This window comes from Pipistrellus kuhlii, unplaced genomic scaffold (genome assembly GCF_014108245.1).
Source record: "Pipistrellus kuhlii isolate mPipKuh1 unplaced genomic scaffold, mPipKuh1.p scaffold_m20_p_13, whole genome shotgun sequence".
Classification (NCBI taxonomy): Eukaryota; Metazoa; Chordata; class Mammalia; order Chiroptera; family Vespertilionidae; genus Pipistrellus; species Pipistrellus kuhlii.
Genome location: NW_023425438.1, coordinates 14,078,617 through 14,102,554, shown reverse-complemented (window position 1 = coordinate 14,102,554; position 23,938 = coordinate 14,078,617). Strand labels below are relative to the sequence as shown.

The 23,938-nt window shown below is 41.4% G+C and overlaps 1 protein-coding gene across 21 annotated transcripts in view; it reads right to left on the bottom strand.

Annotated features, from left to right (window-relative positions):
* Nucleotides 1-23,938, bottom strand: part of DTNB (dystrobrevin beta) — a 146,330-nt gene that overhangs the window by 35,729 nt on the left and 86,663 nt on the right. For 14 of the 21 annotated variants that reach the window (XM_045580622.1, XM_045580624.1, XM_045580628.1 and 11 more), the window contains exons 10-12: nucleotides 18,760-18,837; nucleotides 11,006-11,095; nucleotides 7,608-7,695 (exon numbers count right to left, since the gene is read on the bottom strand). In XM_045580622.1, coding sequence (XP_045436578.1) covers nucleotides 7,608-7,695; nucleotides 11,006-11,095; nucleotides 18,760-18,837 — 256 coding nt within the window. The remainder of the gene's footprint in view (nucleotides 1-7,607; nucleotides 7,696-11,005; nucleotides 11,096-18,759; nucleotides 18,838-23,938) is intronic. The other 7 variants (XM_045580631.1, XM_045580635.1, XM_045580640.1 and 4 more) reach the window with 1 other exon arrangement.

Sequence of the window (23,938 nt, the reverse complement as noted above, 5' to 3'; positions counted from 1 at the left end):
CTCTGACTACTACTAAGCCAATTTGTCTCTGTAGACTTGCCGATTCTGAATATTTCATACAAATGGAATTACATAATATGTGATCTTTTATGTCTGGCTTCTTTTACTTAGCAAAATATTTTCAAGGCTCATCCAGGTTGTAGCATGTATCAATATCTCATTCTTGTTTTTACAGCCAAATAATATTCCATTATGTGGTTATACCACATCTTGTTTACTCCACAGTTGATGGATATTTGGGCTATTCCCATTTTTCTGGCTAATTTGAATAATGCTGCTATCGACATTTGTGGACAAGTTTTTGTGTAGAGACATACTTTCATTTCTCTTGGGCATCTTTCTAGAAAAGGAACTGCTGGGTCATACAGTAATTGCCATTTGAAAAATTGCCAAACTTGTTTCCTAAGTGGCTGCACTATTTGACATTCCCACTATCAACATACGAGGATTCCACTTTTTCTCATGTCCTTGTCAACACTTGATATTGCCCTTTTTTTTAAAAAAAAATATTTTTTTTATTGATTTCATAGAGAAAGGGAGAGGGAGAGAGAGACAGAAGCATCAATGATTAGAGAGAATCATGAATCGGCTGCCTCCTGCACGTCCCCTCCTGGGGATCGAGCCCGCAACCTGGGCATGTACCCTTGGCTAGAATCGAACCTGGAACCCTTTAGTCTGTAGGCTGACGCCCTACCACTGAGCCTAACAAGTGGGGGCTTGCCTCCCCCCTTTTTTTTTTTTATCACAATCATCCTAGCAGGTATGAAGTGCTATCTCATTGTGGATTCTATTTACGTCTCCCTAATGACTAATATGCTGGGCATACTTTTACGTTTTATTGGCCATTTACATATTATCTTTGGAGAAATCATTGTAGTCTTGATTTTGCAAAGTCCACCGATGTTTCTAGTGCTATTACCCCTTTAAGAATATGGAAGCGAATCAACACAAGCGCGGAATATGGATGAATAGGTGATGCTTCCCCTTTATTAATTAACCAGGAGGAAAGCTCTCCAGAAGGCACTTCGATGGCTACGCTTCACTCTGCACATTCTTAAGTTCTGTCCAAAGCATGACCTATGATGACGCAGAAACCATGTTTCCTCCCTGAAGCATGAAGATACGGTAAGTACAATAAGAACATCTTTTCACGTGGCACTTCCTAAATAAACAGGGCAAAGCAGCATAGAAAATCTGGGTGGGAGACTTTTTAACCAAACTACCAAATGTTTTTCTTCTTAGAGAAAAACAAGGTGATTTTTCTTCCTCCAGAGAAGAGCGAACCAGCAGCTAATTCAGCAAAATTTCTGTATTTTATTAAGTCTTGTGAGAGCCAGAGTTGAACCTGGGGAAAATGGCTTGCCTGAGATGGAACCTGCTATGAATAACAGGTTTACAATTTCTGAAAACTGGAGTTACAACTAACGGCTCCTTATTAGAGTGGGGCCAGGGAGAATGATGGATGAGGAATGATCTCTGAAAGGAATGTGCTTCATATGATAGAAAACAAACAAACAAACAAAAAACCCACAGTATTTCACTGGAAACCTCTGAAGGAGCTTTTCAGTTTTGAGTGTCTGAAGGAGGTTAATACAGCAATCAAAAGTACCATCCACAGTGACTCCTGATCGGCAGGCAACTTTGGCACCAAGTGCTACTCAAATACAGAGACAGAGGGCTGCAGGGGCAGAGGAAGGTTCAGATCCCAAGGCAGCGGTTCCTCCTGGGGGGCGTGCAGGGAGACGCACTGGGAAAGCCTGGTGCTGAGTGTCCTCTGCTGGCTTATCTCACCAGTCAGGCTGTATCCACAGTCAAGTGCACTGATTAACAGATGCACTTAGAATTTTATTTATTTACTATTATAAACACCATGCTGCTCCTTTAAAATATAAAAGGGGAGATATCTGTAATACTATCCACAATAAAAAATATTTTTAAAAAAATATTTAAAAGCTAGGTTATCCTTTTTCCTAAAATGCCTCCAGGACAGTGAAGAGAAAAAGCCAGAAAGGGAATTATTAGATCATAAAGACATAGACTACTTAGGCAAGAAGAGATCTCAGGATGATTTCCTTCAAATATTAAATATTTCATTCTTTTATTCAACCAATATTTCCTGAGCATCCACAATGTGTTAGATACTGTTCTAGAAACTGGGGATGTGTTAGGGGATAAAAAAAAAGAAAGAAACCAAATATGTATGGCCTGTTGTGATAAATGCGATGAAGAAATACAGGGTAATGAAACAGTGAGCTGAGACAGAGACTCTTTTTAAATGAGGTGGTTGTGAAACTGCTCTCAGACTCAATGAGATGGGGAAGCAAGCCACAGGAAGGTCAGAAGGACCAGGATGAGGTCAGAGGGACCAGGGGGAGGTCAGAGGCACCATGGGAGAGGTCAGAGGCACCAGGGGGAGGTCAGAGGCACCAGGGGGAGGTCAGAGGGACCAGGGGGAGGTCAGAGGCACCAGGGGGAGGTCAGAGGGACCAGGGGGAGGTCAGAGGGACCAGAAGGAGGTCAGGGGGCGAGCCACTGGGCAGAAAGAAGGGCAAAGGCGGAGGCTTGCTGCTGCTCCCGCATGGTTTTCTGAATCCACCATAGGACTCTAAACAGAAAAATATACCAATTCCAAGTAATGCATGAACATACCCTACGCTCAAGGAGGTGAGCCTAACTCCTGTGGGGCCTGTCGATAGTGACTTCCTTTCAAAGAGAACAGGTGGGAAAGGGGGAAAGAGAAACGATGTTGGAAAATGCTGACAAACACTTCCTCCGCCAGATGAGCAATGTCAACATTAGCGGTGATCGATAATTTTAAATACTACGTGCCCTCGATGTCATGTTATTATAGAAAAAGGGCACTCACCTTTTCTTCCTCAAATCCTACAGTCCCAGTCTAATCAGGAGAAAGACATCAGACTAATCCCAATTAAGGGCCCTTCTACAATACTTAACTAGCACTCTTCAAAAAAATGGTCAAGGTCATCAGAAAACAAGGGAGGCCAGAGAAACTGTCACAGCCCAGAGGAACCCAAGGAGACATGACAACTAAGCACAAAGTCATGTCCTGGATGAGACCCTGGAACAGGCATTGGGTAAAAAACTGACAGGGCCTACACAAAGTACGGCCTTTCATCAATAATAATAGATCACTATTGGCTCAGTAATTACAACCAACATTCCAGACTAAGGTGAGATGTTAATAACGAGGAAACTGAGTGTAGGCTATAGGGAAACCCTAAGCACTAGCTTCACAATTTTCCTGTAAATCTAAACCTGTTCTATAATAAAAGTTTATGACAGACAACACTGCTTCAGCTACCAGGTGGAGAATTTACAGAAGTGGGGGAAGAATGGAAGTAGGCAGACTAAGTTAGGAATCCTAGGTTTTACTACTTCCTTGCCATACACACCCTGAGTTATTTTGTTTTACTATACCTTTATTTTCCTGTCTATAAAGTGGAAGTATTTACAAAAAAGACAGCGAAGAGGATCACTTGCTTTGTTACACTAGCTTTCTCTTAGGTTTGGTCATCTCCCAGAGCTCCACCATCTTTAGTGAGATGGAGAAACCTCTGGAAACACACAGGATCAGAAACAAGACCCCTGTGACTAAAACCGGACAAATGTTATACAACCAAGACAGGCCGACAGTCAGCAAACTGCAATCTGGTGACATGCGTGTCTGCAGATCCTAAAAATAAGACGGGCCAGGCTGAGTCCCAAAGAGATGCGCCTGCTATTAACCAGACTTCTTGTATCCCAGGGGAGGTCCTGCCATCGTCCCAACCCCACTTAGACTGACTGGAGGGATGTGGATTATTAATCTCTCTCTTGTCTCTCAAAAACCCAATAACGCTTTTTAGGGTAGTGGTGACAAAGCTAGCTGTGAATAAGAAGATGGGAAATTTTTTTCTTTTTCTTTTTTAAATATATTTTATTGACTTTTCACAGAGAGGGAGAGATATAGAGAGACAGAAATGTCGATGAGAGAGAAACATCGACCAGCTGCCTCTTGCACAGCCCCTACTGGGGATGTGCCCGCAACCAATGTACATGCCCCTGACCGGAATCGAACCTGGGACCTTTCAGTCCGAAGACTGACGCTCTACCACTGAGCCAAACCGGTTTCGGCTCTTTTTCTTTTTTTTAACATACAAATCAAGAGATCCCCCAAACCCAGAGATTCTGATTCAGTAGGTCTGTGGCAAAGTCAAGGATCTATATATTTTTTAATGCTTTACACGATTATAATATGTAGCCAGGCTTTACAACTATTATTTTATGGGGCATTTTGAGTCATTAAATGTGTGCAAGACACCACATGGATACCATGGGTCTTTCACTCTGAGCAGCTGTGGGGAGACTTCGGCATGGCGCATGCCGACACATGATGAGGCTGTAAGGGCCAGAATGGGTCCTCTGAAAAAAAAAAACTTCTCAAAAACGTGTTCAAGTTTGGTGGCATGAAACTACGCTATTTCCCCTTCCGTTCACCGTTCTCCCAAGTGCTCCTGTATGAGTGTTTCATTTTTTCATAAAGAAAAATGACTTTCAAAGCAAACCCAAAACACCTCATTATATCTAACGCTGATGACATTTGTGATAAAACGTTAAGAATGTGCAGTTACTGCTGAAACCGGTTTGGCTCAGTGGATAGAGCGTCGGTCTGCAGACTGAAAGGTCCCAGGTTTGATTCCGATCAAGGGCATGTACATTGGTTGTGGGCACATCCCTGGTGGGGTGGGTGCAGGAGGCAGCTGGTCGATGTGGCTCTCTCATCGGGGTTTCTAGCTCTCTATCCCTCTCCCTTCCTCTCTGTGAAAAATCAATAAAAATATTAAAAAAAGAATGTGCCATTATTATTATTATTATGATTTACCACACACCGTAGTTTTGTTTTTTAAAGGTGTTTAGGCACTTCAGAAACGTAAGTTAGTTCTCCTGGCTGGTCTAAGGGAGCTAGCGTTTCTTTATTCCGGGGCGAGCATGAAGAGGTGTCAGTGGCCAGGTGAGCCACCCGGGGAGACAGGAGGGCTCGATGCTGAGGCACTCCCCGGGGTGTAATGCCGACTGCTCACATGATTTAATGGTCTTTCTTTGTGGAAGAAGGTTTTTGAAGAAAACAAAACAAAACAAAAAAAAGTCAATACAAAGCCTATCTGGCAGGCTATAAATAAATTCTTCTGAGCGCTACACCCACTTTATGCAAAGCACCTGTATCAGGGGGAGATTAGCAGATTAGGAGTCTATTTAACAGAAGTCTAGTCAAGAAGAATCCTGGCTGAGAGTCCAATATTTGTAAGACAGCTACCCTTTGAAAAACACACTGAAGATGAAAGGGACCCTATCAGTATTTAGTCTCAAGCCCATTCGAATGATCCTCATTTTCACACGAGTGAGGACTGATATCAGAAACTATCAGGTGCAAACAGACTTATCTTGTTTGCAGTGAAGGAGAACTGCAATCTCCTTGTGAGGGTCAAATGGCTTCAGAGTTTTAATTTACAGCATAAAAAAAAATACTATGTAAAGTCAACCAGATGATAAACGGCATTAAGTAGACTTAATTTTAAAAATTCGACCACAACTGCTCTCCCTCTCAACAAATTCAATTGATTTTATGTATAAATTTTAATTGCTAAAATAGCTTGGAAAGTTGTGACTGATTGAGGGTATGCGTGAGGTTTAACCGATGAAACAGAATTTTGCTTTTTTCCCTATTCTGTTCTATTTCACTAACCTTTAGAGCTGTAATGTTAAGAGTCTGAGGCAGTACCTAATATCAGATTTTTCAAAGAAAATATTTTGAATTCTAAACAAACCCAAAGGAATAAATTACTTTTTGAGGAGGAAAAACAAAGCAAAACTCTCCATTGGCAACTTTCATAAATCTACCTTCTTATGCAATGTAAATATAAATTGGTACACATTTCTGTAATTAATATACTGTGTTTCCAGAATACGGTTCCGGGAGAGCTGGCCTGCCTGCCCAGCCTAATTTCACTCCAGTATTGTTCTCTGTGAAGTCTCTAACCTCAAGGCCTTTACACATGTTGAGACACTCCGTAGGCATACATTGCATTTCCTGTATGTGGACAATGCTTACATAGTCTGTCATTTTGGCTTCAGATCATTCCTTCCTCCTTTCATCTCACTCTTGGCTTGTATTTGATGTTCTTTAATGTTATAGTAAATGATCTTTTTCCTAAATCTAATTGTCTAAATGTTCACTGCAAGTAGATAGAAATAATCAACATTTTTATATTGACTTTGTATATCTTGCAACATTGCTATAAAGTCACAATTTATTCTAGTATTGTTTTTGTAGATTCCTTAGAACTTTCTATATAGTCATGTCATCTGCAAATAATAACGGTTTTACTTCTTCCTTTCTGGTATTTCTGCCCTTTTCTTGTGATGTTGTACTGGCTAGGCCCTCTGATATGACTCTCAATAGGGGTGGTGAAAGCGGACATCTTTGTTTTGTTCTGAGTATTAGGTAGGGAACATATTCCAAAATTTAATCTTTAAGTGTAATATTAGCTGTGTATTTTTTTGTAGATATTCTTTATCAGATTGAGAAAGTTTCTTCTATTCCTTGTGTACTGAGTCTTAGCATAAATGGGTATTATATTTTGTTACATGCTTTTTATGCATCTATTGAATGTAACCTTATAATTTTCTTTAAACTCCTAATATAGTTGCTTTTGTATATTAAATACATTAATATTCCTAAAACAAATCTCACTTGATCGTGGAGTATTATCCTGTTTGCATATTGGGGGATTCAATTTGCTAATATTTTGTTAAGGATTTATTTTATCCACGTTCATAAGAGAATATGATCATCAATTTTCTTTGCTTGTGATTACCTTGTATTCTTTTGGTATCAGTTTATAGGGGCCTGATGAAATGACTTGGAAGTGTTCCTTTTTCCTCTATTTTCTGTTAGAAAATAGGGTTCTCGTGTAGTATGCCAGCTTTATGTCAGATTGCTAGAATTTCTTCTTTAAAAATATGATAATATTTAACAGTTAAGCCATTGGTGCTTAAAGTTTTCCTTATGAGAAGTCAGTTATCAATACAATTTCTTTAACAGGTTTAAGAATGTCTAGATTTTCTATTTATTTTTATGTCAGTTTTGTTAAGAATGTCTAGATTTTCTATTTATTTTTATGTCAGTTATCTTTCAAGGATTTTGCCTATTTCACCTAGGCTATCAAATTCATTGGCAAAAAGTTGCTCATAATATTCCTTTAGCATCCTATAATGGCTGTAGGATCTGTAGTGATGTCTCTTTTACATTTGTGATATTGGTAATTTGTGTTTTCCTTTTTTCTCAATGATTTTTAGGGATTTATTAATTTTATTGATCTTTTTAAGAACCATATCAACACTTTGATTTTCTGTTCTCAATTCATTTTTTTAAAGAAATGGAATATTATAGATAAAATTAGAGCCACTGTAATTCCCTCTCTAAACCCATTCCTCTCCTGTTCCTGAGATTCTTGCTCTCCCGAGTTTCATGTTTACTGTCCCCCCACCACTTGTATATTAAAGCAATGCTAACTTTTGCTATCTACGGGAATCCTCTGATTACTCACCACGTTCCCTGCCTCTGCAGCCAGCCGGGCAGCATAGCGAGCTATTAGCCGGTGTTCCTCATCCAGTCGGCCAGGACTGTCCAGGACACTGCCAAGGAGATAAAAATTCAACAAGTGTCTATTAAACATCCCCTATACTTACTCCTCTTAGAAAGACAGATGGGAGATAAGCTTGTAAAAAAGAAAAAAAGAAGAAGAAAAAAGAATGGTAACAAAAGAAACAGAGGCCTGGGCCATAGATACCATTGGTCTTTTGACACCAAGGGGATTTAGAGAAATAAGGCCACATGTGTCATTTCTCTTCAGCAGCACATCCAACCAACCCTCTTACACCACCAGAAGGGCATGTCTTTTTTAATACAAGGTCTGAGAAAAGACAGGGCATTTCAAAAGTCTGAGAGAGGGATTTCTAATCAAAATGTTTTTAAGAACTCATGACTTTTAGACATAGGTCTTGAATTAAAAAAAACCAAGCATCATGAAAAACAGGGCCTAGAAAAATTAAAACTAATACTGGCTTGGGCAGGCCCAGGTTACAGTAAATGTGGAGATCACATGGTATCAAACATATTCTTTCAATGCCTCTTTTTCTTTTTACCAAGCTTGTCCCACAAATATAGCCCCATCTTAGAGTGAAGTAATTTAGTTCCATTATTCTTTAACAAGAGTTCCAGCACGATAAAAATTTAAAGACCCACCTAGGTGGGATATCAGGTAATGCTACACCTGGATAAAAAAGGGTTCTTGTGTAGGATGCCAGCTCTATGTGATGCAATGGACTTTAGATGAACTAGTGTCTCCATTACTCAGCATGTGACATCCACTGTCCTTTGTTCATACCAGGGCACTCCTAGATTAATAAGGACCGTGGCTATAGAATGCTCTTTAAGTCTGACAAAACATGGAAGATAGCAGAGTTGATGATGACTGACCAGAGATGGCCGTTGTGGCTTGCTTTTACTTTGGCCCTAGGTTCGTGGAGTTCTGAAAGCCCTTGATTGGAATTAAGCAATATGGTAAGGAATATGAAAAAATTTAAAGACATGAGTTTAATACTCATCAAATCTTGTTATAGTTATCGAGGGGAATCTGGGAAAGGTGAAATTAAATTAACAAAGATCCATCTGGCCTTTTCACATACACAATCAGCTATATTTTTCCTAGATTTTTTTTCCTTCACTTTTCTATATTTCTATCTCTGTGGCTAATCCTTTAAGTTTAGTCTTTCCCTCTAGGATGAATATTTTTTAAATGTGCCTATGACACTTCTGAACACTTTATAATTTTAGATGTGCAAATGTCAGCTTCCAGCACATGTAATCATCCTCTCAAGAGATGATCTTATAATAAGAACATGCTACCACCAGTTGACGTTAATAGGTTACTGTCAAGGCTGCAAGGTCTGGGCTGAAATATATTTGTGCCTTAAAGGTGTTTGTCTGAAAAAAAAAAGAAAGAAAAAAAGAAAAAAAGAACTATCTTTATCTTAAAAAAAACACATAGAAATGAACATTTAACAGTAAAGTAGATAATATTGTGGAGGGACTGGCAGCCTAAGAAGTCTGGCAGAGGACACAATAGGTTCCTCTGTGCAAAAAGAGCTCCTTCTCTGTTTCTTTCCATCTCCCAGGGAAGGCTAAACTGGTTAGTCATTTATCCCCAAGTGCAGACCACATGGTTGCTTTCATTAGCTTTGTTTTCCAACCAGAAACTAGAACGTTGCATTGATGAGAGGCTTTAAGGTCAAGAAAAACTAGAAAGATTCCCTATTCTTCTGCTTGAACTGACTTTCATTTTCAGAACTAGCCACGGAATTTCTCATTTCTTTGTGGAAGTGGGAAGCTCAGTTCCTCAGTCTGGAAGTCAAGAAGAGATGTAATACTCACCCAGTCTTCATGTTCTCCCAGAGTTCCCGGCCACCAGTTCTTGAGCAGGGAGGGAGCCTTATCGCTAAGCCAAAGACTTGAGGACCTTGACTACACCTACCACAAAACTTCTCGGGCTGGGATATCAGGTGGCAGTCGCTGTCCAACATGCTGTTGCTACTTGCACCATGGAAACGTTTAATCACCGGCCCTGACTGGCTTCCAGTGAGCTATCCTGCCATGGTGAGACAACTCGATTCCTACAGACCCAGGGGCTGGGGCAGGGCACACAGGAATCCTCTGCGGGATGAGAAGACTCTGGGATACAATGCTCACATGTCAGGCCTTCCTTTTCTCCCCTAGGACAAGTCTATCACACATAATGGGAAGCAGGAGAACCCTACAGTCTCTTTTAGGTTTTAGAGACAGTAAATGCCAAAGATAGCAATGCCATTTAGTCATACAGGGAAAACTATGGGAAATGGTATAAAGTATAATGGTATAAAGTATAATAATATAATATTAAAAGGAGTCCTTTTAACATGTTTTTCTCATTATTGTTAGGTTTTTGTTATCATGGGAAATAAAAATGACCTTCCCCTGGAACCATGGCATGCTATAGGCAAAACGAAGATCGAAAGGTAAGGTCCAGCCTCTCTCAAGTGTTTAGTCTTTAACTCATGGGTTTTATTTTCTCTGAGAATAAAAATCTCGAGTTGTCTGGCACAGAGGCTCCTCTCTGCTGCCACGCAGGGTGGCTAGAATGGCTATTAATTCTTTCAAACGGTGAACTCTGCTGTAGTCAGTGGCTATCCAACGTTTTTCCATCCTAGCCTTGAATCTGGAGGGATCGTCCTATTTCCATATTAACACGGGGTCACTACCAGAGTAGTTTTCAGGGAAAGGGGTAGGTGGGGCTACTATAGTATAAATAATTATTATGATATGAGGAGATATATTATCATTTGAATAAAGTCCCTTAGGCGTCAATGACCTAATACCACTGTTGAAAACCACTGGTTTAAATAATCAACAATGATAGATCTTGGGGAAGAGGTGACGACGTAACATGTAAAGATGTAACAGGGTGGTGGTATGAAAGATTAGACAACGTGAGATGTCTGGGGGATGATCAACCCCTACACTTTGAATATCAACAGAAAGATCTCATTGTCTAGGCGAGAATGAACAGAAAGAGGTTGCATCCAACACTCCTGTGAGTGTACACCTTGGGTCTGCCCATCTCTGAGATTCATACACTCTCTACGTATAATAGAACCTGAAGGACGTGAGTTGCACTTTCAAGGGGAATTTCTGACCCTACGGCTAGGGAGGTACCTACGCGTGGGAAGGCTCCCTCTTCTTTCAAAGAAGGCTTTGGAAATTACCTAAACTCTGCCTGACATAGCTGGCAGCTTCTCCAGAAAACCCCCACTCGCAGAGCGTTTTTCTCGCTGACGACCCCAGGTTCCACAGCTCTCCCTCCCTTTGCTCAGCCCGTGGACACCCGCCTGCTGCCGCCCTACCACTGACCGTGCACAGTGCTGAAGACGGGCCACATAGGAGGCTATCAGCGCGTGCTCGTCGGCCAAGGGGCTGGGTGTGTCCTGGCTATACTGTAACCTGGGAACAACGGGGGCAAAGACAGCAAGCGCGACACAAACACAGACACAGCGAGAAACGAAAATGAATTAAAATGGGCAAACGTCAAAGAAATATAGAAAAATAATGAATCAAGATAAGGAAAATAAAAAATTGCAAAGCATAATGGAATATGGTGTTAGAACTTGGGACTATATCTACACAGATACTTTGAACAAAAGCAGTCCCTCAGGAGACAGCTTTGGCCAATGGACACTACAGCCCCTGAGAAAAGAAACCAAGGAGGGTCTCCCAGGAGCCCTGGGCACCGTCTTGTCCAGGTTCTGGGCACGGATGGATGCACCTTAAGGGGAATGCCCGCTACCAGGAAAACAGGCAGTGGGTCTACTTAACACTATCAAGTGGCCCCGAATGCTTTTATAGCTTTTGTCTACCTGTAAGAGTTTTCAATGTTACCTAATGATCCCAGTTGAACCTTTTTATTTCTATAAGGATAGTGTCTTTAGCATCATTCTGTTTTCTCCCATATAACTGGTACTTAAACCAACTTGTTAGAATTGTATCTCATTGTAAGACTACACTATACATTCTGAGTGAGGCCCTATCTTGTAGATACATGCAAGGTCTTTGAACATTCTTTCTTAAAAACAAACAAACAAAACTTTTTATTATGGAAATGTTAAAATATGTGTAAAACAGAGAGTATTCTAATGACTACACTTCATGTACCCATCACTAAACTTCAACAAAAATCAACACTTTCCTACTTATTTGATCTATTTTTTCTTCCCCTAATATATATATATATATATATATATGTGTGTGTGTGTGTGTGTGTGTGTGTGTGTGTGTGCGCGCGCACACACACACACACACACACACACACACACACATATATATTTGCAGGAAGAAATGGTTATAGCAAATCCCAGGCAATTTATTTTTTTGGAAATAATTTACATAACCTCAATGCCATATCACACCTGAAAAATTAACAAAAATGTTGTAATAACTCAGTTCATCTGAAAATTACCTCAGTCTTTTTTAAAAAAAATCCTTTTAAAAAAAAATCAAGATCCAAACAAAGTTCACAAATCTTGCATTTGGTTGGTTTCTGTTTTTAAGCTTTCCCCTTCTGCCATGTCATTTATTTGTGAGAAAAACAGGTTATCTTGTAGCATACCCTCCTGTGATCACAATCACAGGATTTAACTGATTGTTTCCTGTAGGGTCATTTAATTTGTTTCTTTATAGCCGTTAGTTAGATCTAAATGCTTGATTAAAGTTTTTGCTTTTGCATTGCTCTTTGTAAAGGGGCTAGAATCCATCATAGGTAACACAGTATATGTATACATCAAATAGGAGACACTTAACGGGTTATAAGTACTGATCAGTGGACACAGATGTTATTGGTTATATTTTTCCATTACAAAGTCCCACATCAACTTTTCACCTAATGGTTTTAGCATTTACTGATGTTCTTGACTAGATTCATTATTTTTATATGAATCATAAAAAATAATGAATTTACGGTACAACTTTCTGCATTTACGGTACAACTTTCCTCTATTTGTTTGTCTTGAAATACTGTTCATTCAGGAAAGGTATAACAAATGGTTGGTATTTTTTTTCTAATAATCTTTATTGTTCATATTTTTACAGTTGTTTCTCTCCCCCCACCCCCTCTCTCCCCCATAGCTCGCCTCCACCTGGTTCCCATTCCCCCTTCCCTTAACCTCCCATCACTGTCCACATCCATAGGTGTACGATTTTTGTCCAGTCTCTTCCCACACCCTTTTCACCCTGAGAACTGTCAGTCCATTCCCTTTCTATGCTCCTGATTCTATTATATTCACCAGTTTGTTTTGTTCATCAGACTTTTTTTCACTTGATTTTTAGATTCACTTGTTGATATGTTGTATTTGTTGTTCATAATTTTTGTCTTGATCTTTTTTTCTTCTTCCTCTTCTTAAAGAACACCCTTCAGCATTTCATATAATATTGGTTTGGTGGTGATGAACTCCTTTAGCTTTTTCTTATTTGTGAAGTTCTTTATCTGATCTTTAATTCTGAATGATAGCCTTGCTGGGTAGAGTAATCTTGGTTGTAGGTTTTTGCTATTCATCACTTTGAATATTTCTTGCCACTTCCATCTGGCCTGCATAGTTTCTGTTGAGAAAGCAGCTGACAATCATATGGGTACTCACTTGTAGGTAACTGTTTTTCTCTTGCTGCTTTTAATATTCTCTCTTTGTCTTTTGCTCTTGGCATTTTAATTATGTTGTGTCTTGGAATAGTCCTCTTTGGATTCCTTTTGTTTGAAGTTCTGTGCACTTTCTGGACTTGTAAGTCTATTTCTTTCACCAGGTAGGGGAAGTTTTCTGTCATTATTTCTTCAAATAGGTTTTCAATATCTTGCTCTCTCTCTTCCTCTGGCACGCCCATAATTCTGATGTTGGTACGCTTGAAGTTGTCCCAGAGGCTCCTTACACTATTTTTTTATTTTTATTGATATTTTACAGAGAGGAAGGGAGAGAGATAGAAAGCTAGAAACGTTGATGAGAGAGAAACACCGACCAGCTGCCTCTTGCACACCCCCTACCGGGGATGTGCCCGCAACCAACGTACATGCCCTTGACCGGAATCGAACTCGGGACCTTTCAGTCCGCAGACCGACGCTCTACCACTGAGCCAAACCGGTTTCGGCCTTACACTATTTTTTGGATTCTTTTTTCTTTTTGCTTTTCCGATTGGGTGTTTTTTGCTTCTTTGTATTTCAAACCTTTGACTTGATTCTCGCGATCCTCTAGTCTGCTGTTGGATCTCTGTATATTATTCTTTATTTCAGTCAGCTCTGCTTGCACCCTGCACTGGAGCTGGGCAAATACCTCTCAGCTGGAGGCCTGGACAATCACAGCGATCTCATTTGCTTCTCATCCCTCAGAGATCAGCCCTGCTTTATTATTTACTGTCTAATTTCTGAAAAACGTTGTTATGTTCAGACCTGTTTTCAGTGGAAGTTTACAGTGGAAGAGTCAAACTGATCATATCTCGCCTTTTCTTAAGATTCATAGCAATTGGTAACGATTCAGAGTTAGTGACTCTAATATTTACCTGTTCCCACCCAAAGATGGTATCATGTCCCAACACAATGCACCTAGCTTCTGGCTCCACCATGACCCGAGTGGAAGTTCTCTTTGTAGTAACTCATTTGTAATTGGTCTACTTAAAACTATTTGAATTCAAACTCTTTTCTTTTTTAATACAATATTAAAATACACACACACACACACACACACACACACACACACACATATATATATATATATATATATATATATATACACACACACATACTGTATGTATAATGTATAATATAGATGTGTATATGCCCAAGGTTTTTGTTTGTACTAACCCGAGTTAGAACTGCTGAAGGATTTACCTTAAATGCTTGAATGGAAATGGAATTTAATCTCAACCCCGAGCAGTTAAAAATTGGAGGCATGCCCAGGCTATCAGATGGGCTTTGGAAATCTGCCAGCACTGAGGACCCTGCAGGTCCATAAGATTATGTGTTAATTTTCAATTACTCTGCCTTTCTGTCTTTAAAAAAAAAAAAAAAAAAGACTTAGGAAAATAATGCCTGTGTTGCCCTGGAGAGAATTTCACAAATTCATACAAGCTAGCTGTTTCATGACCAGGCTGAACCCTCGTGACTGTGCTTTTTCAACCAAACTCTGCTTCCTGATTTCACAGGAAGGAAGAGAAGCAGCGGCCTGACTCCACAAATGGCCAGCTTCTGGCTCGACTGATTTTGTTTTGCCCCCTTTCTCGGCTTCCCCGGCACCTCTTTTGTTCTCAGCCTAAAAATACGGCGGATTGTGGCTTCTGTCACGTTACAGTATTCACAGATAACAAGATAAACTCTTTACCTGGCACCCAGTCAGAAAGCCGTTTTAATACGATTACAGCGCAACTCAGCTCTTAATTTGGTCATGTTTCTACAGCTTAGAAGTAATATTTTTTTACTGTGAGATCTTCTGGCCTTTAAAAACTGCTTTTCCTTCTTGTAAAGAATGTAAGTAGAAAAAAAGCTCTAACTGATAATATCTCGCCTTTTCTTAAGATTCAAAGCAATTGGTAACTATTCAGAGTTAGAGACTCTAATATTTACCTGTTCCCACCCAAAGATGGTATCATGTCCCAATGCAATACATCTTCATAAACCAAACGGAATAGAAAGCATGACTTAACCCTTGAGAGAAATGGCAATGAGGTGGGAGAAAAAGGGTCTCTTGAATTAAGCCTATGCAAACGGAGATATGATATGACATAATATACTGACACATACTTTTTCCCCCCCCCCCGAAATGATTAAAAAAAGAAGCCTACAGCTATGTGCCTCAGTACATCTACCTTCCCCAGGGGACAGTAGACTCCTTCTTTTGGAGAACTGACCCCCACCGATTCTGGAAAACCCTTGGGTAGGTAACATGATCCAAGACGGACCACACAGAACTTTCCTTGAGAGTTTTGAATTTGGAATAACTACCATCCCTGGGATCCTGGGACTTAGTTCTTGTGCCTCTTACGACTAGAGTTCCTGAGGAACTCTACTCTAGGGTGTAGCAGTGATCTCCTTAAGTCTTCAGTGTGTTGTTGCAAGGGCGAGAGGTTGTCTGAAAGTCTACTGCCTCAGCCCACCAAGGGGTGGCTGATTAAGACATTGAGGGTTTTTATGGGAGTCGCACTGTTCCAGAAACTCCAAACATAAACCTCAACACTTTGGCAGGGTGGTGTGGGGTGGCTGCCCCGTCATGGAGACAACCTGAGGCTCTGAGACAAACGAACAGCCAGCCCTCTCATCCCCTCTTGGAGCCTAATCCCCAGAATGCACTCTTCCGGGCTCCCCTCATCGTCCGCTCAGGCTTTCGATTTTTCCAGTTTGTAAAATCGGTGACCACTCGGCCATCTGCTTCTCTGGTTCCAAAATGTAGCTGCGATAGTCTCCTCATTCGTTTTTCTTTGTTCTTGTGGGTTTTTGTTTAAAGAGTCTTGGCTGTCATTTCAGTGGCATTCCAAGAAGAAACACAGGCAACTGTGGCTTAACTTGCTATTTCTGTTGATTCCACTTCCTCTCTTCTTTAAATTACAATTATCCTATTTTCAGATTTCCACTTTTGTACAGTGGAGGTTTGGGTGCTTAAAATGTCCCATTCAATCCACGGTTAGAAAAGGTTAATGAATCAAAGGAAGACACACCTAGACCTGATCTGGACGCGCGGACATAACCCAGGTTTCTGGGCCCCTGCTGTCTACAGGAGGCGATAAGACCCCTGGGAAAGGCGTGCGTGCTTTTGCAGATGTACATGGAAAGAGCTATTATGTAAAGAAGGAAAACTCCGGAAATAGGAGTGTGGGTGTGAGTATGTGGCATGGACACACTTTTGCACACATCTGTGTGCTGGGTAGCAAAACAGTGGTCTGCCAACAACCGCTATTATTTCTCCTTCCCAGGATTACTCTCATCTGTTCTTAACGTTGTAACCCATCACATACACACAGGATGGGTGTCATACAATCCTTGGAGTTTTCCCATCCACAGGGGACACACAGCCCTACAGGTGACAATGCTATGGAGGTGTGTGTGTGAAGTGTCGGCAGTATTGAGAAGTAGCTGCGGCAGGAGGAGCAAAGGAAGACCAAGATAGGCAAGAGGTGTAGGGCACCCTGGTGGTGTTCCAGTGGCTTTTGTGACCCCTGGACACGTCCTCCCACCCCTTGTTGCCTTTGTGGGTTTGTGCCTTTCTTTTCCTTGTTACTGGAGTAGGAACACATAATAGGAGATCTATCCTCTTACATGTCTGAGGATACAGTAATGTTAACTATTAATTATGATATAAAGGAAATCATTAGAACTCTTTCATCCATCTTGCTGAGAAGGGAGAGAGGGAGAGGGGGGGGGGGGGGGGGTAATGTTCTAGAACACTGTACCATTCAACTTTGCCCAAAAGAAGTGGTTTGGCTATTCCCCTGCTAGAAGTATTTCAGCAAGACTGTGGGCAAGCACTCTTACCTGGTCTTGAGTCTCCAAGAGAATACTCTGTATTATCAGGTCACTATGATTATTAAATCCCTAAATCCTCTATTCCTGGGTAGTCACAGGGCTTCCTACTTAGCTTCTCCCTAAGGCTATTTTCCAAACTTCCCTGATGAAAGAATAACCTGGAATACTTGTTACAAGTGTAGCTTCTCGGGATCTCAGGATTCTTTGGTCCAGAGGTCCTGAGACATAGTCCCAGATAGTTGTGTTTTTAATAAGGGACCCAGGTGATTCTTCACAACAGATGTGGGAAAGCTTGCTCTAGGAGTTGTGGCCAATGGGAACAAACGTAGCTGATGGTAAGTGTTATACAGCCAATCCTTAACGTGCGGTTCTCACAACTGTGGGGAAACTATGCACAATGAAACCAATCTTACTGTAGGCTGACGGATAGAAACAAGACAAGTTCCTACAGCATTTCATCCATGTTATGAGGAAATGACATTGAACGAAATGATGCCATTCGAGGACTTGCTGCATATTATTAAGTCTAAGTATTATTAACCAGATGACGTTTCTATAGCTGAATTACTCCAAAGCAATCAGGACATGTGGTTTTCTCCGGGAGGGAGTGGAGAGTGAGTCGGAATGCCTTTGTTGTTGTTGTTTCCTTTCTGCGTGATGACGGTTAGAAAGAATTCTTTAATGGCTAGGCCCCTGAGGGAGTTTCTGCATTGCTCAGGTCAAGGAACAGCTTACATCAAAAAGAAAGCAAGCATTTTATATTCTTTTCAGTGCTGCCTAAGAGAATTTTGGAGAAAATTAAGAAGAGGAGAGGAGACACACAGTTCTAGTTCCTTGACGGTCCCTAAAGGAAACTGCTTGTATAATTAAGAGAGGGACTCGTGCGTTTCAAGTAAAATGTTTTTGTGTGTGTTTTTTAATTCACTGAAGGTGGGTTTTTTTGTTTGTTGTTTATATATTTTTTTTTATTGATTTTTTTAATAGAGAGGCAGGGAGAGGGTTAGAGAGTTAGAAACATTGATGAGAGAGAAACATCCATCAGCTGCCTCCTGCACACCTCCTACTGGGGATGTGCCTGCAAACAAAGCACATGCCCTTGACCGGGATCGAACCTGGGACCCTTCAGTCTGCAGGCCAGAGCTCTATCCACTGAGCCAAACCGGTTAGGGCTCAACTTAAATGCTTATGAATCATATACAGAATGACTTAGGAGAAAAATAAAGGAATTAATTTAATTTACACAGTCTAATCAGGACACAGAATCCATCCCTGACACTCAACTCAAGTGCAAAAGTGTTGAAATTCATGATTATCAAAATGTTGTTTAATGTTTAAAACAAAATATCTCAAACATGCCTCCTTTGTTTTGACACTATGTTCGCTGCTTGTCACAGATGCAGAGTTTCCACCTCAAGGCACCATTCAAAGCAGACTCCTTCAGCTGCTATATGTATGAGTTAGTAGGGAAATAAGTAAAATGTAAAAAATAATATTAAAAGACCGGGAAAGGAGGAGAAAGCAAGCCAGTCCTCTCTGCCCCATGGAATCCTCTGCTTCCCAGGCCAAAGCCTGTCCCCAGTCTGAGTGGTGACAGAAGCGCAAGCCGTGTGGCACATACCTCTTGGTGGGAGTGGGCGCTCCGGAGGACATGTGGCTGACCATGGTGTCATTCATGTTGGACAGGGGGCGAGGAGGGCTGAAAGAAAGGACATTTACATTATATTAGTAATTGCCAACGTGACTGGGAGGAACAAGTGATAGAATGATAAGGGCGAGCTGAAACCGGTTTGGCTCAGTGGTAGAGCGTCGGTCTGCAGACTGAAAGGTCCCGGGTTCAATTCCGGTCAAGGGCATGTACCTTGGTTGCGGGCACATCCCCAGTAGGAGGTGTGCAAGAGGCAGCTGGTCGATGTTTCTCTCTCATTGATGTTTCTAGCTCTCTATCTCTCTCCCTTCTTCTCTGTAAAAAATCAATAAAATATATTTAAAAAACAAACAAACAGAAGAATGATAAGGGCGAGAGAATGAACTACCATTCCTGATATGCTCAGAGGGACCCACGGGCGTGGGGCAGAAACAAACCAACACCCCAGCCTGCAGCACGTTCCCCGGGAGGTTCTCGCAGAGCAGCCAGAGGACACAGGGCTGCGAGGCACCGGGGGGAGCTCCTCCCCGCCAGGTGCAGCCACAAAGGGCTTCTTGCCTTTGGAGCCACGGCTACTGCTAACTATTCCTCGTGGGAAATCTCTTACTTCCTCTCTGAAATGGAAAGAAGTTCTTTTAGAGAAATTGGTCCATCAGAAACAGGAAAGTGAAGCAGCAAAATCCTTCTCTTATATTTACGTATTTTGGTACCTATACCTCGTTTCTCCTATCTTTAAGAGCTGAGTTAACTGTGTAAAATGTTTTTTGTAGAGGTTACACTTAGCAAGTCTTGGTAAATATGAAGGGACCAGAACCTTTATTATTTTACAGATTTGACAGTACTTTTATACATACATGTATCAGAGAGGAAGGGAGAGGGGGAGATAGAAACATCAATGATGACAGAGAATCATTGATCAGCTGCCTCCTGCACACCCCCACTGGGGATTGAGCCCATAGCCTGGGCATGTGCTCTTGGCTGGTCTTGAACCTGGGACCCTTCAGTCCACAGGCTGATGCTTTATCCAATAAGCCAAGCTTGCTAGGGCTCACAGTACTTTCTAAGAAAGGCTCCAGGGACATTTTTTCAGGTAGAGCCAAAGAACCGAGAGGAAAGGTTAAGAGGAATGGATGGGTAGATCTCTACATCTGTCTACCTATCCACTTCATTTTTTAAAAAACCAATCTCATTTCTGGGTAGGGAAACCTTTTTAATAATTTCCCATTTAATGAAGAGGATCCAAGATAGAAAGTAATTTGCAGGGAACAGATTTAGGCCTCTTGATTTTTAAGCCACAGCACTATGCTCACTGTTACACATTCTTGCCTGAGTATGACAGGGCCATCAGTCAGACATGCAGAATTAAAGCATGCCTTTATAGGCTAGACTTCACATCCACATTACTTACCTCACTACCTGTCTTCCAGACAGATATCCCCTTCTGCCCCCACGCTTTCAAGTCTATGAACACTATTGGCTTTGCTGAGTTATAATAAATCAATTGTTTTAGGTTGATTAAGAATGGAAATGAACAGAGATTGGGTTGATTTTAGTCCTAAATTTACATTTTTTTGCCAGTGGCTCTCTTAAATCAATTGTCCAAATGGAACAAGGAGATAATTCCTATGGAAGAAACAAATCCAGCATCATAACTTTTCATTCTTGAGGGCACCAGAGGCATTCTGGTCCTTGGAAATAGAATGGATTTTTCTTCTCTGATATACTATTATTAGCAACCCATTTCCTATCTAAGATAAGGATATGTTCATGTTGCTCTCAAAACTAATGCAGTTACCTAGTGCGTGCCAGTATTGAAGATACTGTATTCAATTTCCTTTCTGACATTCTCAGAGAAAAGAATGACAACAGAAAAAAATTTAATTCCTTATACAGGGATCCATGTGATAAAATATCATGATCTGTAGCATTTTGTTTGATCTGATGTCTCCAAAGTCTTTAATAATCATCTCTATCTCTTGGCAAATATCATGACCAATTATTAATGATAGCACACATATGAAAGCCTCTTTCCTAATATTCAAAACCAGACAATAATGTAAGCTGTAAGCTATTTGCTAACTGCCCCAAATTTCATACTCCTTTTGAACTTCTAGCATATTTGATAGGGAAATGGGTATGTGTTTGCAGCCCAAGATGAAAGAGGCATTTGAAAACATAAAGGGCACCTTTACTACAATATCTACCACTAGACCCATAATTCACTGTGAAGGTCCGCAGCTCAGATGCTGTCTTAGGGAATTAATACACCAAAATGCTTCTGCTTTAAAGAGTCTTCACAGTTCCTGTAAGGCGTCGCTGAAAACAATGCTTCTAGGTGTGAAGACAGAAACTTACAAAGCAGAACTGACACCACTCATCGGATCGGTCTTGTTGATCTTCTTTGACACCCAAAACCTGTTTAAAAACTTCCATGTGTCGCCAGATGTTCAATATTTGCCTTTGGTGAAGGTCCACTTTTATCTGGTTCCAAAGCTACTGAACAGATCCAGTCCACAGACTCACCGTCCTAACCCCGGCATCTCTATTATCCAAAAGTTTCAGATTGGAGTTTTCAGGGAAGAGTAAATTCTCAAGTTGGAGAACCTTTGCCCACTTTAGAACCAGTCTAAGTTGAACTAGCCTGGGGGAGGGGAGGGATTCACTTGCTGAATATTCATGACTCAGCTTCGCGAGAGGTGAGGAGCAGCGGGCTCCCAGGCCCCTGGACTGTCGCCAGGACATGGACGTTGGCTGTTATTTTTGCTGAGATCTCATTCTGAGTCCGGGTCTATACAGATCTCACAGCTTTGTAGGCTGAGCGAGAAACAGCTCCTGCCTCTCACACCGCAGCTTCACCATTGCAGGAAAAACCTCTTCCTCATTCCAGCCTGAAGTTGCCAGAAAACAAACACTCAGGTCTGCCTGGAGTCATCGGCCCTGGCCCTCTCGGGTAGACCGAGGGCCCGCTCCTGTGGTTGGCAATCCTCTTAGCAAAACATGGTCAGGGCGGGGGCAGGACCAAGTCTCCAAAGAAGAGGCTACTGTTCCCAGGAGAAAGGCTGCAGAGAGCGACTGGGACCCAGGCCCTGCCGGGCCTCTGGATGACCAGCCCGGTGCACACAGCCTTAGAACAAAGGTTTCTCTCTTCAGCGCGGCTTCTCTTCCTACTCACTTCCCGCCCATAAACCCGGTCACAGATGCCGACATTGGCGCTCTACAGGATCTGACCAGAAAGCCGGCCTATCTAACAATGCCATTACGATGAAGACGCACAGGATGTGGACGGATCTGTGATCACGGCCCACTGCAGCTCTGGTGAAGTATCTCGGAGGGCAGGTTCCGAGTTCCCTTTCATCTACATAATTCTACCAGTCCCTCCACAGACAAGAGGCATGACAGCGGCGGACCATTTTTATCCTCCTCGCATCGTGTGATGCTCCGCTCTCTATCCCGGTGTACCAGACCAACCACCTCCTGTCCCTCCATCAGGTTCATGGTTATCGGACAAAGCCAAAAAGTTAAACAAACAGGCAAACAAAACTGCCTTCTGGAAAACCGTAAGGCTAAAAAAAAAAAAAAATAACAAAATAGTACTGTAAATGTAGATCAACACCATGTTACATATTGACGATGAGGTTTCTCAGACTGCCAAGGAAGTACATTTTACATTATTGGCCATTTACAATGAATTAATCAACAGAAGAGATTTAAAAATTCCAAAAGGAACTACTAATCATGTGGCAATTAACTAGTTAATGTAAAAAAGACCTATTGGTAGGCAGACATGTCTCACTTCCTGTTTCTTGCAGTTTAGGAGAGCCATTTGTGGTGTAAGACTTACAATGAACTATGTCTCTGGAAGGAAAAGGTTGACCACAATCGAATTCTTATGCAGAAGATCCACCATAAAACAGCACCTAGAGACACTCAGAGGAACCCAGGTTTCTCACTCTAGCTCTAAAAAAGGATAGAATTGTAAAGTGAGACGATTATTTGCAAATTATTTAGTAGCACCACTCAGTGTAATATTATAATATTGAGGAAAAAAAAGGCAAAGGGCCTTACAAAACAGAGAAAAGTCAACAGGAATGTACTCTTTTATTTTAAAAGCCTGTCCACAATGAATAATTCCTTTGTTCTCCTTGCTCGTTAAACAGAGAGAGGAAGTTGTCAATACTTTATATGGACACTGACTCTTGTGTTTCTAGAAAGATGAGAGAAGATGACAACGTAAATATTTCAATAAGTCACTGCTCAGGGAGAGAGGTCAATGAAATGAACGACGGAAGGTCGTTTTCTGACCCCTTTATATGGTCCGTACTGAAACTCGTTTTTTAAAAAAATGGAAACAAACACATTATTACAGAAAACAAGCTGACTCTTACGTTTCATACCATTAGCCACACAGAAAAAGATACAGCGGAATTTTTTTAAATAATTGTCTGAGGAATTGCAGAGGCTCTAGAATCCTACCCCAAAAAATAAATAAATAAACACAACCATCACTAGCCCAGCAGCTCATAAAACATAAAGACATGAAAAGCTACCAAACCTTTACATTCTGTAGCAAGTGCTTCTTCTTTCTCTACATATCTGGCCTCTAATGCATTACGCTGCTGTTGTCTCTAAGGAAACAGAACAATCACATGACGAAGAGTCTTCTCTCCAAGGTAGTTTATCCCACAGAGCATTTGGGGCAAGAGCAGGTCTGAGGGAACAATTGATTGGAAGTAAGCATACGTCTGCACCCTGTCAGCCAGTCCATCAAGAGGTCCAAGGCAGCCAATTACAGGGAGGCAGATGCAGCAAGCCGAGCAGGTACCACTCCTCAGAAGCTTAAACATGAAGCACACCCTCCTGCAGCAGAATCCAGTGGCCCAATTCACTGGGACAGCAATTCCATTCTGGTAGGGACTTCAGGGAGCGACCCCCTCCTCCTCTCCCAGGGCCTCTCCTAATTGCCAGCTGCTGGATAAGAAAGCACCTGCACTACTGTCTGCCAGGTAGGGAGCGACTGGGACGTATGCTGGGAGGGGTAGTAAGAGTTGATTTTTTATTGTTGAAGAGGAGTTCACGGAAATGCAAGCAGAATGAAGAAGAAAATAGGACAGTGGTGGGTGCCCACCCTTTGATGCAAAGAGCTCCTTCATTC